Source organism: Marmota marmota, unplaced genomic scaffold (genome assembly GCF_001458135.2).
Source record: "Marmota marmota marmota unplaced genomic scaffold, marMar, whole genome shotgun sequence".
Taxonomy (NCBI): domain Eukaryota; kingdom Metazoa; phylum Chordata; class Mammalia; order Rodentia; family Sciuridae; genus Marmota; species Marmota marmota.
This window is the reverse complement of record NW_026000249.1, coordinates 5,305,939-5,321,657: the sequence shown is the minus strand read 5'-3', so window position 1 is coordinate 5,321,657 and position 15,719 is coordinate 5,305,939. Positions and strand designations below refer to the sequence as shown.

Here is a 15,719-nt window from a genome sequence, read left to right as displayed (position 1 = left end):
GCCTGTGGCCTCAGAGCCAGCCCGCGGTGCGCTCGGTGCGGTTCCCTTGTCCCCCACCCCACGGAGGCTCCAGGGGCCGCCGCGCCTCGCTCCTTGGCCGCCGCGATCGCTGTGTGAGTGCCTGGGGCTCCCCCAGAGGTGGGCTGGGTGGAGCATGTTGCAGATCGGTTGGCAAGATACCACCTTCCCAACCCTCTTCAGACTCCTGAAATGACTAAAGATGCTGCAATCAATAGTACTGAGATTTTTGTCACAGTGCTAGTTGGCTTTTCTTTCCTCAAAGCACTGAAGCCTGTTAAATACCTCATCAGTTGTTCACAGGCATAGAATTTAATTGTGGGAGTCTGGAAGGACCCAGAATAGTCTAGCTGGGGGTAAACAAAGTTTCTAGTTGCTCTCTGGTAGGTAGATGTTGACAGGGCTGTACAGCTCTGAGTATTAAACTCCTTTCTCTGCCTTGCATTCTGTCGCCCAATAAATATTTACTAATTATCCACTGGGGGAGGATACATTTTAGGATGGGCCTTGAGTAACTGGAGGGTATTGCTGGGTAGAGCCCCCCTGAGTAACAGCAGCTAACATTCTCATGGTACTAACCACACCCCTTTGATATGGGCACTTATTACTCCCACATTATGGATGCAGAAAACTGAAGCATAGAGTCCCAGGTCAAAAGTGAAGTTAAGATGCAAACCTGGGCTGTCTGGCTCCAGAATCTGCTTCTCGCTCAAGCATTTTTTTGAATTTCAGTAGGAAACTTTGAAGGAATTAGTTCTATTTCACTTGAAGAAGAGATTTAGAGAACCATAGGTACTATTTGCAAATACTTGAAGCGGAAGTGAAGTTAATTATATCTGTTCTGTGATAGTCCATTGGTTAGAACTTAGACCCCTCAAAGAGGAAACACTCTTCAATAATAAATGCAGAGTATAGGTCCTGAGTATGGAGTGCACCCTCAAGGGCAGTTCACCCATGAGTTGCCTGAGCTTTAGAAAGCTCAAAGATTTCTTTCCTAGAAAGTTGGCCCTGCACTTTAGGGATAGATGTATTTTTGAATTCAATGACCCTTGAAGATCCCTTTCATTGCTAAGATCTTCAGAATGTTCTGGTGAGAGTCATGGACCTCTTGGTTTTGTGTTTCCTATCTTGCCACACAAATCCTCCTCTATCTGACTCCCTACTTCATGAAATAATGAGCAGGGTACTGGGCACCTAGAAAGTACTATCATTATAGTTATTTTAACTCACCTAATCCACACCCTGTATATAGTAAACATTCAATAAATTGTAGCTGTTGCTGGGCGCAGTGGCACACGCCTCTAATCCCAGCAACTCAGTGAGGCCCTAAGCAACTTAGTGAGACCCTGTCTCAAAATAAAAAATAAAAAGGGCTGGGGATATGGCTCAGTGGTAAGGCACCCCTGGGTTCAATCCCTGGCAATCAATCAATCAATTTATAGCTGTTACCCTTTGGGCAAGTCCTAATTTTAATATCCTTTATGTTGTAGTCCTTGGATATTTTCTTCTGTATAACTTCTTTTTTGTTTTCCCTCCTCTTGCCTTTTATCCTCTGTGGCAGAGCATCAGAACACTCTCCTTTTGGATTTCTACATGGGGTCTTCCAAGAAGGTTACCATCTCAGTGCTCAGCCGGGAGCAGTCAGAAGGGGTTGGAGCACGGGTACGCAGAAGCATCGGCAGACCCGAGGTATGTTAGTTGGGTGGCTGCTCCTGTTTTCTTTTCAGAAGGAACTGGTGGGATGTTGAGGATGATTTGGAAAGAGAGGGCCAAGATGGGCATGAGCTTCCCTGTGCAGTGCCATAGATACAAACTCTAAGCTTCATGATTGAGGCCAATGCAGACCATCCCTATCCTAAAGGGAATTTCTAGAATGTGAATACAGAAGTCCGGGGCAACAAGTACAGTTGAGCTTCAGGAAGTGTGTCTGCTTCTGTCTGCACATCCACCTTGGGCTGACCTGCTCTCTGATTCAGCATGTGCATCACTGAACATATAGCTCCTCAGTTTATATGCTCACAATTCAAAGTATTTGGGAGTAATTTTGGGTCTCAATTCTAAATTCCCAGGAGACAGAATTGATTAGCCTAGCATGGGTCAGGTATCTATTCCTGGTCAATCCCAAAGTGTCGGGGATTTGGATTCACAGAGAGACTGCTTAAGACTCAACTCTGTAGACTTCTGGTGAGGGGCCCATAGATGGGGACTCAGTAAAGGTGAGATAGGTATTTTCAACATTAGAGAATCTTTTCACTTGAATTATATTGGGAACTTGAGATTTAAAGGGGAATAAATTCTTAGTATCTATTATTTGTCAATTCAAAAAAATAAATAAGAGATATCAAATAGTAGTCATAGCCCCGGGGCCATACCAGATTCCAAAATTATTTTTGAATAAGAGGAAATGCATAAGAGAAATGGATTCCATTTTGAGAAGTAAGGCTGAGTTGTCAATCCTCTTAAACTCTATTCAGATTGTACCTTTTTTTTTTTTGTTTTATTTATTTATTTTGGTACCGGGGATTGAACTCAGGGGCACTCAACCACTGAGCCACATCCCCAGCCATATTTTGTATTTTATTTAGTGACAGGGTCTCAGTGAGTTGCTTAGAGCCTCACTGTTGTTAAGGCTGGCTGTGATGCGCGATCCTCTTGCCTCAACCTCCCTATCCACTGGTATTATAGGCGTGTACCACTGTGCCAGGCCAGTACCTTGTTTTAAAAATATTTTTTAGTTGTCAATGGACTTTTATTTTATTTCTTTATATGCGGTGCTGAGAATGGAACCCAGTGCCTCACATTTGCTAGGCCAGTGCTCTACCACTGAGCTACAACCCCAGCCCCTCAGATAGTATCTTGCTACTTTGTGGCTAAACCTAAGTTTTATGCCACTCATTACATAAGACTTACTGTCTGCACCTTTAAACAAAAAGTTATCTTTGAAAATTGCTTACAGGGTTTTTAAAACATGGCTTTCCTCAGTGAATGTGGCTGTGCATTGTTGATAGATTGGATATTTTTTTAAAAGTAGTTATTTATTTTTTTGAATAGACAAATAAAAATTGCATATACTATCCCAGCACCTCAGGAGACTGAGGCAGAAGGATTGTGAGTTCAAAGCCAGCCTCAGCAACTTAGTCAGGCCCTAAGCAAATTAACAAGACCCTGTTTGTAAATAAAATATTAAAAAGGGCTAGACATGTGGCTCAGTGCTTAAGCACAATCCCTAGTACTAAAAGACTTGACCAGAAGAACTTGAGAGGAGGAAAAGTTTATTTGAGGGCTCATAGTTTCAAGGGTAGCTGATACTTTAATGAGTCCAACCGTCCATAGACAGCTGGCTCCATTCCTCCGGGCCTGAGGTGAGGTCAGAACATCATGGTGGAAGAGTGTGGCAGAGGGAAGTAGCTCACATGATGATCAGAAAGAGAGAAACTTCACTTTCCAGATACAAAATATACACCCAAAGCCACGCTCCCAGTGCCTACCTTCTCCAGCCACACCCTGCCTGCCTTCAGTTACCACTGGTTTAATCCCATCAGGGGATTAATTCACAGATTGGTTAAGGCTCTCATAACCCAATTATTTCTCCTGTAAGCCTTCTTGCCTTGACTCACACATGAGCTTTTGGGGGACACCTCACATCTAAACCACAACATATGTGTACATTGTGAAATGGCTAAATGAAGCTAATTAACATATGTATTACTTCACATCATATTTTTTTTTTCTTTTAGTGGTGAGAATGCTGAAAATCCCTAGTCTAAGTAACTTCCAAGGGTACAATACATTGTCATTAATTGTAGTCCCCATGTTGTGAAATGGATCTATTAAACTTGTTCCCTAATTGAAATTTTGTGACCTTTGACTAACATTTCTCCAGCATCCCCACCCCCACCCCGGGTAGCCACTGTTCTCTGCTTCTACTTGTTTAGATCCCACATATAAGTGAGATCACGCAGTATTTATCCTTGTGTGCTGACTTTATTTCACTGAACAAGAATATTGCTGACTGGCCATTGAAGTAGGGGGTGAATTGTCAACCTAATTCTGCAGCCAGTCTACCAGGTTTCCCTGGCTCTTACCTTGCTATTTCTCTTTACAGGGTTAACTTCTTGTTTACCCACAAATATCTCTCAAGGCCCATCAAATATTGTTTGCCAAGGATACATGCAGACTGGTTGGTACTAAGAGCTAAATGCGTAGGGGCAGATGGAGGTGGTGTCATATTCTACTATGCTCCATCAACAACAGAACAATTGGAAAGATTTCTCAAACACTACAGACACCTCTCAGTTAACTGTTATTGTATGTCAAGGGTAGCTAATACTTTAATGAGTCCAACCATCAAGAACACATTTGCTGAGGATTTTCTGAAAAAGAAATTTTGATCTGTTTGGTGGTCTGATGAAACCTATCAATTCCTTTGCAAAACAATGTTTTTAGATATATAAAATAGCTGGGTGCTATGGTACATACCCATAATGCCAACCACATGGAAGACTGAGGCAGGAGAATTGCAATTTCAAAGTCAGCCTCAGCAACTTAGGGTCTCGCTAAGTTGGTTAGGGCTTCACTGTCTCTAAATTTAAAAATATTAAAAGAAGAGCTGGGTGTGGTAGTGCACACTTGTAATTCCTGCAGTTTTGGAGGCTGAGACAGGAGGATTGCAAGTTCAAAGCCAGCCTCAGCGAAAGCAAGGTGCTAAGCAACTCAGCGAGACCCTGTCTCTAAATAGGGCTGGGGATGTGGCTCAGTGGTTGAGTATCCCTGAGTTCAAGCCCTGGTACCCACCCACCACCCCACAAAAAAACAAAACAAAACAAAAAAATTAAAAAGGGCTGGGGATGTGGTTCAGTGGTTAAGCACCCTGGATTCAATCCCTGGTACCAAAATAACTAAATAAATAAATAAATACGTAAAATAAACCACAGAGGATTACCAAGAAAAAATTTTATACTACAACATGGTTAAAATTTTCGAGAACCACTGGTGCAGTGCTGTACACCTGTAGTGCCAGCACTCCTTGGGCTGAGACAGGAGCTTTGCAAGTTTGAAAGCAGCCTCGATAACTTAGTGAGACCCTTATCAACTGAGGGAGACTGGTTTTGGAGAATGCTCTTACACACAGCTGAACCTAATCCTAAATGATATAAAGCCAATAATACCTGAGGTAGCAGGGTACAATCAAGTGNAAAATATACTGTCTGAATCCCGTGAGAACTCAAGGGGAACTCAGGCAGCAGGATACGCCCTATTCCCAGCAGGAATAATCTTAAACCTTAAACCTGGAACCTAAACCGGGAATGCCCTAATCCGCCTTGGTCCTTGAGCAAGGTCACCTACATTCAATGTCACTGCAACATGGGGTACGCTGGCAAGGAAATTGTCATACCTACTTGGCTAATGGCTCCCAGCATATATGTATGAATACAATCCCATTATCACACTTATAACTTAAAATAATTACTTAATATCACCAAATAGCCCTGCCAAATCTTGGTCTTCATTGATTTAGCCCTTGTAGCTGGTGCTCACCATTATCAAGATACTGAGTTAAGGTAGAGGGTGTAAGAGTCACAGCTCAAGATAGTTCAAGGCTTTATCTAGATTTCTGTCTGGGATATGTGCTTGTGGTCTCCTAAAACCTCAGGCCACAGTCTAGATGCTGAGTAAGCCTAGGAGGTTAAGCCTCTGAGCTGCTAGAGGGCCTCCCTTTTTTGCTGCCATCTTGTCTTGATGTAGGCTAACGTAGAATCACTTGATTGTACCCTGCTACCGCAGGTATTATTGGCTTTATATCATTTAGGATTAGGTTCAGCTGTGTGTAAGAGCATTCTCCAAAACTAGTGGATAACAGAAGTGTTTGTATTTCTCTTTTGTAAAGCCCCAAAATAGGCAGTCAGGGGGTTAAAGGCCTCACTGTTACTCATTCTATCTTAGGTCATAATTCTTGTTTATTCCTTATGGTCCAAGACAACTATTAGGGCTATGTTAGTCATCTTTGCATTGCAGTGATCAAAATACCTGACAAGACAATTTAGAGGAGGAAACATTTAGACTCATGGTTTCAGAGGTTCAGTTCATGGTTGGCCAACTCCATTGCTTTGGGCCTGAGATGAGGCAACATCATGGCGGAAGGGCATAGTGGAGGAGTGCTGCTCTGTTTCTGGCAGCCAAGAAACAGAGGGGAAGAATCCAGGAAGCAGAGAGAGGGGTAAGGGGCCACAGGGAAGATGAACCCTTCCAGGTATGTTCCCAGTGAGCCACCTCCTCCAGTCATGCCACCCCTGCCTACAGTTACCACACAGTTAGTTCATTCAAACTAACTAAGGATGGATGCTTTAGGTTACAGTTCTCATAATCTGATCATTTTGCCTCTGAATATTCCTGCATTAACATAGGAGCTGGGGGGCAGGGGCATACCTTATATCCAAGCAACAACAAGGGCATCAACAACCATTTACACTGGGCCACACAAAGGAGGAAGAGGGGAAAGGAAAAAGAACACACCTCAGCTGTCCATCCCCCTTTTATAAGGAATTTTCCTAAAGGCTCCACTCTGTAATTTCTACATTGTGGCCAGTTTCAATCATATGACCACACCTAGCTACAGAAAACTAGGGAATCTAACACAAGTACTACTCAGGATTTTTTGTGGGGTACCTTCCTTGTATATAGAAGTATTCTAAATTCAGTGGACCATCATAACAAAAGCACAGCCCTAGCATCATAACAAAAGCACAGCATGTGTCCTATCCCCAGGGAACTGCCATTCCTAGTTGGTACTTCCAGTGCTTCCTGACTTGAACAAATACTAGGCTGCTGGAGTTTTATTATGCAAGTGCTGTGGGCCAAGGGGTGGTGACCACAGATTTTGATTGACTTTCTCAGGAGATCAAAAGAAATAACTTGGAAGATACAGCTTGAATTTGGCAGTTAAAGGATTTGGAAGTGTGTACAGGAAAGGAAAAATTTAAAAGAGCATCAATTTGATATGTAGAGAAAGAAATATGTGATTGAGTTGGGGTCTTAGTTAAAACAGGTTAGAAAATCAGTTTTCATATAAACTGATCTTATAGACAGATAACACATATTTATTTAACACATTGTGGAATCTATGCTCAATGTTTAGAGAATATTAGGAACTTTGATAAGGACTATTTTTTTTCTTTTTCAAAATATCTTTATTTTGTTTGTTTATTTATTTATTTATTTATTTATTGTTTATTTATATATGGTGCTAAGGATCCAACCCAGTGCCTCACATGTGCAAAGCAAGTGCTCTACCACTGAGCCACAACCCCAGCCCCAAGTACTAATTCTTGACCCTGCAAATAACACTTTAGTACAATAGTTTAACACAAGATACTCATACTTATTGGAGAAAGATAGTCTCTAACACTATCTTTCACCTTTTGGCCACTAAAACTGGTTGTTACAGAGCTGGGGCCTTCTGGGAAATTGAGGCATGAAGAGACCCCCCCCCCTTCAAACCCCAGTTCTTTCGATCAAGTCAGAAAGATTTCAGACATGTCACTCAAAGTAACAGGCATGAATTGATTGAAGGTATAGAAAAAGGGAAAGGAGACACTCTCAAGGGAGAGAGAGGGTCCTATGAGAGATACGAGGGACAGTTTGCCTCTCTTGCACTCCAGTTTTATTGGGGATCCCAGAGAAGTTTCCAGAGACTCCTACCCAGGTTCACTTCTTGACTTTTGACTGACAGCAGGGTGACATCAGACATCTACATCCCCACTGCCATGACCACTCTAGTTATATTGGGCCTTGCTGACTGGTTCTAATTGGATTCTTAACCTTTCTTTTATGGTTAAGATTTTATGGTTAGGTTAAGATTTTATGGTTAGGAAGAATTACCCTTATCTCCCTTGAGTTTCAGGATCTGGTCACCAAAGTCTCCTGGGTTCCTCCCATCAACTTTATCTTGGGTCTGCATTTCGCCTGCAGTTAACAGGTAGTTTGCTCAGGAATGTGACATATCGGTCCAATTATGCCCTGCAGGGCTGCAGGTAAATTGCTTCTTGAAAAAGAAAGCACGTGGGGTCAGCACAGTGGGCCCATCTTATAGAATTATTCTCTTGTGTTCCCACCATCCTCATCTGTCTGTCCCCTATCAAGGTCATCCCTCTGACTCGCTTCAACCAACCCCCTGGCTTCTGTAATCTCTTCCTGGTCATGGCTTTCTTCCTGTGTGTGTTGCTACATCATGGTTTGGTGACCAGTATTACAAATAGTTTTGATATGGTTGAAATTATCCTCAAATTGATATGTTGAGACCCTAATCTCGAAGGTGATGTTATCAGCAGGTGGAGGCCCTCAGGAGGTAGGTCATGGGGCTGGGACATACCATAGAGTCAGCTGGCCCCTTCCAGTATGTGAGGACACAGCTAGAAGTTGCCATCTATGAACCAGGGGGTGGATCCTCACCTGATNAAAAAAAAAAAAAAAAAAAAAAAAAAAAAATTCCCTATTGTTGCAGGAATAAGGAGTTCTTTTTTTAAAAAAAAAATTTTTTTTGTTTTTGGTACCAGGGATTGAACTCAGGGGCACTCAACCACTGAGCCACATCCCCAGCCCTATTTTGTATTTTATTTAGAGACAGGGCCTCACTGAGTTGCTTAGCACCTTGCCATTGCTGAGGCTGGCTTTGAACTCGAGGTCCTCCTGTCTGAGGCTCCCGAGCCACTGAGATTATAGGTGTGTACCACCGTACAGGCAGAAATAAGGAATTCTTCCTGAAAGCAATTTTCATCACAAGAAGTTGCTTTCTGGCTATGTAGTTTTTGATGAGTTTTGCTAAATCGGTTCATGAATGCAGTCTCTGGTATCATGGCTGAAAAAGCACATCTAATCTGATGAATTATATTTTGATTTCAGTTAAAAAATCTGGATCCGTTTTTACTTTTTGATGAATTTAAAGGAGGTAGACCTGGTGGGTTTCCTGATCATCCACATCGAGGTTTTGAAACAGTAAGTATGATAATTTGCTTGTGAAAGTGTGTATTTTAAAACTCACTTCTAATTGAAAATTCAATTTTGGAATAATGGATAATAGACTAAAATTCATTTTATAAGTTTCTGGCTATGCACTGTCTTACCATAGAACTGTAATATCAATTTTACATGAGATGTACTCAAGTTTAAGTATTTACTATTAATATTCTTTGGATTTGTGCCACTGGAGGCATTTCATTTGAGCAGTTAATAAGCAAAAATTGGCTTCTTAAAGTACTTTTATAATTAAAAAAATTTATTGGAGATGAAAAAACTATTTAAGATGTGATTAGTTATATCTATCTATCTATCTATCTATCTATATATTTCTATTTCTATGCAAGAATAGATACATTTAACCTCATGTAATATAAACCCCCAAAGACAATTCAAGAACTCTGTGAGTATTTATACTAGGTTCTAAAAAATTATAGAATCAGGGGGCCAAAATGCAACATAGCCTAAAAATTAGGGTTTTGAGGACATACTTAGACCTTTGCAAGTTTAATTGCAAAATTTAGAGATTCTGTTGAATAATATTTTTAGTTTTGATTAGATATGGAAAAAATATGCAATATAATATTGTGGCACATTCAATGTTTTCCATATATATATATACATATATATATATATTTTTTTTTTTCTGGGAAAACTCAGTGACACTTCCTGTTACAAAGTTTAGCCATTTGCTCTTTATTATTTTTTTTTAATATTTATTTTTTAGTTTTCAGTGGACACAACATCTTTATTTTATTTTTATGTGGTGCTGAGGATCGAACCCAGTGTCCCGAGCTAGCGCATTACCACTTGAGCTACATCCCCAGCCCTGCTCTTTATTCTTAACAAATAATCCAGGGCTTGTTAAAGGTTTAATATATTTGCAAAGCCAATTAGTGAATAAGTAAATATTTACTGAAGGCTGGTGACATGCAAGTGTTGGTATAGGGTGATCTTTTGTATTTCCGTGTGTTTATTGTGTGTTGGGGACTGTTGGTACAAGGCAGAAGGAGTGAGGCTAAAGAAGAATGGGGCATGATCCTTACTCATATCCATATGTGGTCTAGTTAAGGATATGAAAGCTGGCTAGAGAGTTAGCCATCATTGTGTAGAAGTTAAACGAACCCGGAAACTTCTAGAAATAGGATCAGGGTAGTTGGGATCTGTCTTCCTTTAGCAATTTGCCATCTAGTTCATCTCTGCTAATATATCAGGAGCACTGTGCTTTACATAAACAGCAATTTCGGGAGCCATGTGTCTCATGTTCTCTATATCCATGTTGGATTCCAACACTTTTCCCAGAACATGTCTCTGCATACCTCCCTCTAGTTTCCATCTTACTAATCCCTTAAAAAAATTTTAAAACGTCATTATGTCCATCAAGTTTTCCAGACAATCCCAAGAGGATGCACTTTCTCCTTTGTTTGATCTGCATAGCGTTATATTTTTTACTAGTCTCACATACATTATATATTAAGGGTGATCTTGATCATTTTCTGTCTGTCTTGTGTTAGAGTTGGGACTTACCTCAACCTCCCCTCACCACACCCAAGAAAACTGTAAATTGCTTCAGTAACTACTGGCTAAAATTAATTGGATAATAAAGATGACTTTTGCTGAAGACAACAAGTATATTTAATAAAATGAATGGGGAAACATATTACTTTCATTTCCATTATGGAAAGTGCCTTCTAAGGGGACTGTTTTATATATTGGAAGGCATTCAACTTTAAAAACTCAACTGTCAAATATCCATGTTTGGTGCTTTCTTTTTAAAAATTTTCCTTAAATCTGTAAATTAGTAATCACAAGTGATGCTCATTATTTGTGGATTGCATATTCATGAATTCACCTACTTGGAAAATTCACTGGTAACCCCAAATCAATACTTGTGGGGCTTTTGTGGTAATTCATGGACATGTATGGAGTGGTGCAACTTTGGAGTTGCCCAGTGTTCATGTTCCCAGCTAAGGTTGAATAAGGTGATGCTCGGCTTTCTTGTTTCAGTTCTCATAATGTAAGCAAGTGTCCTTTTCATGGTCTTAGTGCCACATTTCTTATATTTTCATGCTTCTTCTTGGTCATTTCACTGTTTAAAGTGGCTCCCAAGCATAGTTCCACAGTGCTGTCTAGAACCCCTACGCACAAGAATACAGTTAATGTAGGGCTGGGGTTGTAGCTCAGTGGTAGAGTGCTTGCCTCGAATGCGTGAGGCCCTGGATTCGATCCTCAGCACCACATAAAAATAAACAAATAAAAATAAAGATATTGTGTTCATTAACTGAAAATAAATAAACAAAGAATACCGTTAATGTGTCTTTTCTCATGGAGAACAGTGTATCTTACATAAACTGTGTTCATGTATGAATTGTAGCACTGTTGGCTGAGAGTTCAATGTCAATTAATTGACAATACATATTACATAATGTGTCTTTAAACAGAAACACATAAAACAGAGTCAGATATTGACAGGTTGACAAAAAATACTATGGAGGCTTGAAGGAACCCAATCCTGTATTTCCTGTAGGAACAGTGGTTCAGCATTCATTAATCCAGTGATCATGGTAACTTTATAAAACATAACTGCCTTGAATCATGATAAATGACTTTGTCGGTTTTCCCCACGAGGGTTGGTAAGCCAGGGACTCAACTATCTCTTCATATGGACTTTAAAAAGTCTACAATTTAAAGCCAAGTTCACCTGTAGTCTCTCATCACCTTTTCTCTGGAGGTTTATCTAACTTATACAGGCTTATAAATTTTGAAAATGCTAGCAAATATAAAGAACAAAATTAGGATGTGCTGTTATGTTACCTTAGTGTACAAAAATATTGTTATTTTTTATCTATTTTCCTCTAGTACTTTTCTGTTATCTTGCTATATATGTTTTGCATTTTTTTTACCTAACATTATACTGTTAGCATTTTTCTAATATTCTTCAAAAACCTGATTTTTATTGGTCTCATTAAGTATCTGCCATGATGATTGTACCAATTGACATTATCTTGGTGAAGTATGAAAGCAACTATTTTCTTTCAATATCACCAACATAATGCACTTTTAAATCTTTGCCCTCTTTCTTTCTTTCTTGACTGGGAATTGAAACAAGAGGCGGGTGCTTTATCATTGAGCCATATCCCCAGTCTTTTATTAATTTTTTTTTTTATTTTGAGACTGGATCTCACTAAGTTGCTTAAGGCCTTGCCGAGTTGCTGAGGTTAGACTGAAACTTGTGATGCTCCTGCCTCAGCCTCCTCAGTTGCAAGGATTACAGATGTGTGCCATGGATCCCAGCTAAATCTTTGCTATTTAGAGAAGTGAAAAACAATGCCTCATCATAGTTTTAATTGACATTTCTTTTATTTGAGCAAGATTGATTTTCTTTTCATTTTAAAACATTCATTTATCATACATAGATATTTAGATCTTTGCCCTATATTTTTTCTGTTGTGCTGTATTGTCAATAGTGTGTAAACCATAAGTATCTTCTTTTCAGGGTAATCTAAACTTTGGCAGGACTTGCCAAGGTTTATTCTTTTTTGGCAGGGGTGGTGGTGGGGTGTGCTGGGGATTGATTTCAGGGGCACTCAATCACTGAGCCACATCCCCAGCCCTATTTTGCATGTTATTTAGAGACAAGGTCTTACTGAGCTGCTTTAGCGCCTCGCCATTGCCGAGGCTGGCTTTAAACTTGTGATCCTCCTGCCTCAGCCTCTTGAGCTGCCTGGATTACAGGCATGCACCACCCCATCCAGCTCAAGGTTTATCCTTATTGGTATTATTTTTATTATTTTACATAAGTTCCTTATATATTAAGGAAACAAGATCCTCTTAGTGATAGGAGGTGAAATAGTGTTAAGAAAGATTAGAATGTTTTGCATGTCTCCAAACAAAGCATAGATACTAGTTAACTAATAGAAGAACTTTCTAAGCTGGGTGTGGTGGTGCATGCCGGTAATCCCAGTGACTCAGGAGGCTAAGGCAGAAGGATTGCAAGTTCAAAGTCAGTCTCAGCAATTTAGCAAGAGCCTGTCCCAAAATAAAAATAAAAAGGTCTGGGGATGTGGCTCAGTGGTTAAGTGCCCCTGCATTCAATTCCCAGTACCAAAAGATTTTAAAGAAGACTGAGCAGTAAGGGGTGGAATAATTTTGCAGTTATCCAATTTTTAGACTCTCCTGATATGATAATTTGTTTAGGGAAGCTATAAATAATCACAAGCACAGGATGATCTAAAAAATAAGAAAGCCCTGCCCAAGTTTAGTTTAGTTCAAAAAAGAGGTACTTAGCTAGGTGTAGTGGTGCATTCCTGAGATCCCAGTAGCTCAGGAGGATTGTGAGTTCAAAGCCAGCCTCAGCCACGGTGAGGAGCTAAGCAACTCAGTGAGACCCTGTCTTTAAATAAAACACAAAATAGGCTGGGGTTGTGGCTCAGTGGTCAAGTGCCCCTGAGTTCAATCCCCAGTACCCGCACCCACCCCCTCAAAAAAAAAAAAAAAAGAGGTACTCACAGCACACACCTATCCTGAGAAGAAACATATTTTGTGTCTTTCAAAATCGCCCTTAAATTATGGTCTTAAGTCTTCCCAGGTTTTATCACTGAAAAGTCTCATGTCCCTGGGAACCCCTCAGGCCTGAATAAACTGAGATGGTTAGTGGTTACTCCTGCGTCATTTTAGGATGGTCTCATTCATTATGTTCTTAGTTAGGCTAAAAAGTATTTTAAAAAAAGTTTTTCACTACAAGCCTCAGCAGGTCCTTTGATTTTCTTCATGAGAACAAAACCACCCTGTTTCCAAGGGTGTGCCTATCAGAAAAGCCACACTCATAATAACTGGTTGGTAGCCAGCAGCATTTGCAGGCATTGCCTGAAAAATATCCTAGAGAGGAAGGGAAAGGCCCTAGTGATTCACACCTAAAACTTATGACCAAATTCCAGCGTCCTATCTCCCACACAGCGTGTTTCTTCTAGCTTGCTATGCGCCATTTTCAAAAGCAAACCATATCATCCAGGCTGAATCAAGGCTGAAAAGAGAGAGAGAGAGAGAGAGAGAGAGAGAGCGAGCTTGATGAGAAGAAAAAAAGTTTCTGGAAAAATTGGGAAATGATACTTTCCTAATATCATAGAGACTATTGTTTTATGAGTATCTTATGTCATATTTATTTATTAAAAATTTGTTCTAATTAGTTATGTATGATAGTAGTTATGTCATATTTAACACTCAGATATTGCTAGCCCAAACTGGATTCAGCTACTGTGAATTTTCTTTTGTTATCATATTACCTACAAACAAATAATTTTCTTCCTCCTTTCCAATATTTATGACTCTTATTAGTAATGGTTAAAGCTCTCAGAACCATAAGAAATTGTGATTGGAGGACTCAGGACTTGTCCTAAAGTTGTGGGTATAGTGAGGCATATGGATTTTAGAATATATGTTGATTTTGGAAAGAAGTTAAAGAGTTGATAAGAGGGACATCCCCACCCCTATGACATCCCTGAGCACCACCATAATAAGAATGTCAACCAAAACCTCTAAGTAAATGGCTAGATCTAAAATAGCTATGTAAAAATCAACCACTTTTCTACATAAAAGCAATAAACAGATGTAATTCGGGGTAAACATTCTCTTCCTAATGCAAATAAGAACCTCATATAATTCCAGAGAAAGAAGTTATTTCCCATTAACACAGTAATCCTACTTCTATGAATCTAATAATTTCCTGGAAAACAGCCCAGAGTAAGAACAAAGGCTTATTATACATGTTTACCCCAGTACATTTTTTTTTAAAGAAAAGAACAAAGTTATTCAGAGTAATAGGGTGATAATTACATATGTGGAAATTATATATGAGGAAATTATTATGTGTCTGGAAAATGAAATATTAAGCTGCATTATTTATAAAGATAATGTTGTAAACTGTTTAAATATTTATCAATCACATTCTGTTTACATTGAGATTTTTCAACCTCAGCAACTATTGACATTTTGGATGGATGATTCTTTGCTGCAGCAGGGGTAGAGGGGAGAAGTTCTGTGTGTTGTAGGATGTTTAATGGTGTCCCTGGCCTTTACCCACTAGATGCCAATAGCATCTACCCCCAATTACTGCAATAAAAATGTTCCCAAATCTTGTCAACTGTCTGCTGGGTGGGAGGAAGTAGGGTCAAAATCACCTGTGGTTGAGAACCAGTAGTTTAAATCTAGTGTCTATGTAATAGCTCACTACCCAGTCCTTAAGAAGAATAACACAGTTTGGTAGGTATTAGTACAGAAAAAACCCCATGATATTTGGAAAGCGACAGAAGCAAGGTATAGAAATTATAGTGCAGTGAAGGATTTATATAAAAGCAAAAGGTATACCTTTATTGTTTAATGGTTTATTATCAGGATTATTGTTAGGAGGACGGATTATTTTAATGCATGGTTACTTCCACAGACTATATGGAATCAAAGAAAATAACATTACAAAACACTTGTTACAGTACCAAAAGAAGTGGTGCTTAGAAAGAAAATGAACAAATCATTACAGCTACAACAAGTTCTTGGGCATACCTAGGTTATCTCTGAATGGGTACTTAAGAAACTGGTGACATTGCTTCCAGGGAACATTTCTGGATGACAAGGGAGAAGGGGTGGGAAGTTTGTTAACTTTCACTCCTTTTTTTTTTTTTTTTTTTTTTTTTTTT

The 15,719-nt window shown here is 39.6% G+C and overlaps 1 protein-coding gene across 1 annotated transcript in view; it reads left to right on the top strand.

Annotated features, from left to right (window-relative positions):
• The window catches only part of Pir (pirin), a 105,767-nt gene continuing 90,048 nt past the window's right edge, over window positions 1-15,719 (top strand). Inside the window, exons 1-3 of the mRNA XM_048796369.1 lie at window positions 1-113; window positions 1,580-1,707; window positions 8,917-9,009. Coding sequence (XP_048652326.1) covers window positions 1,612-1,707; window positions 8,917-9,009 — 189 coding nt within the window. The 5' untranslated portion in view covers window positions 1-113; window positions 1,580-1,611. The remainder of the gene's footprint in view (window positions 114-1,579; window positions 1,708-8,916; window positions 9,010-15,719) is intronic.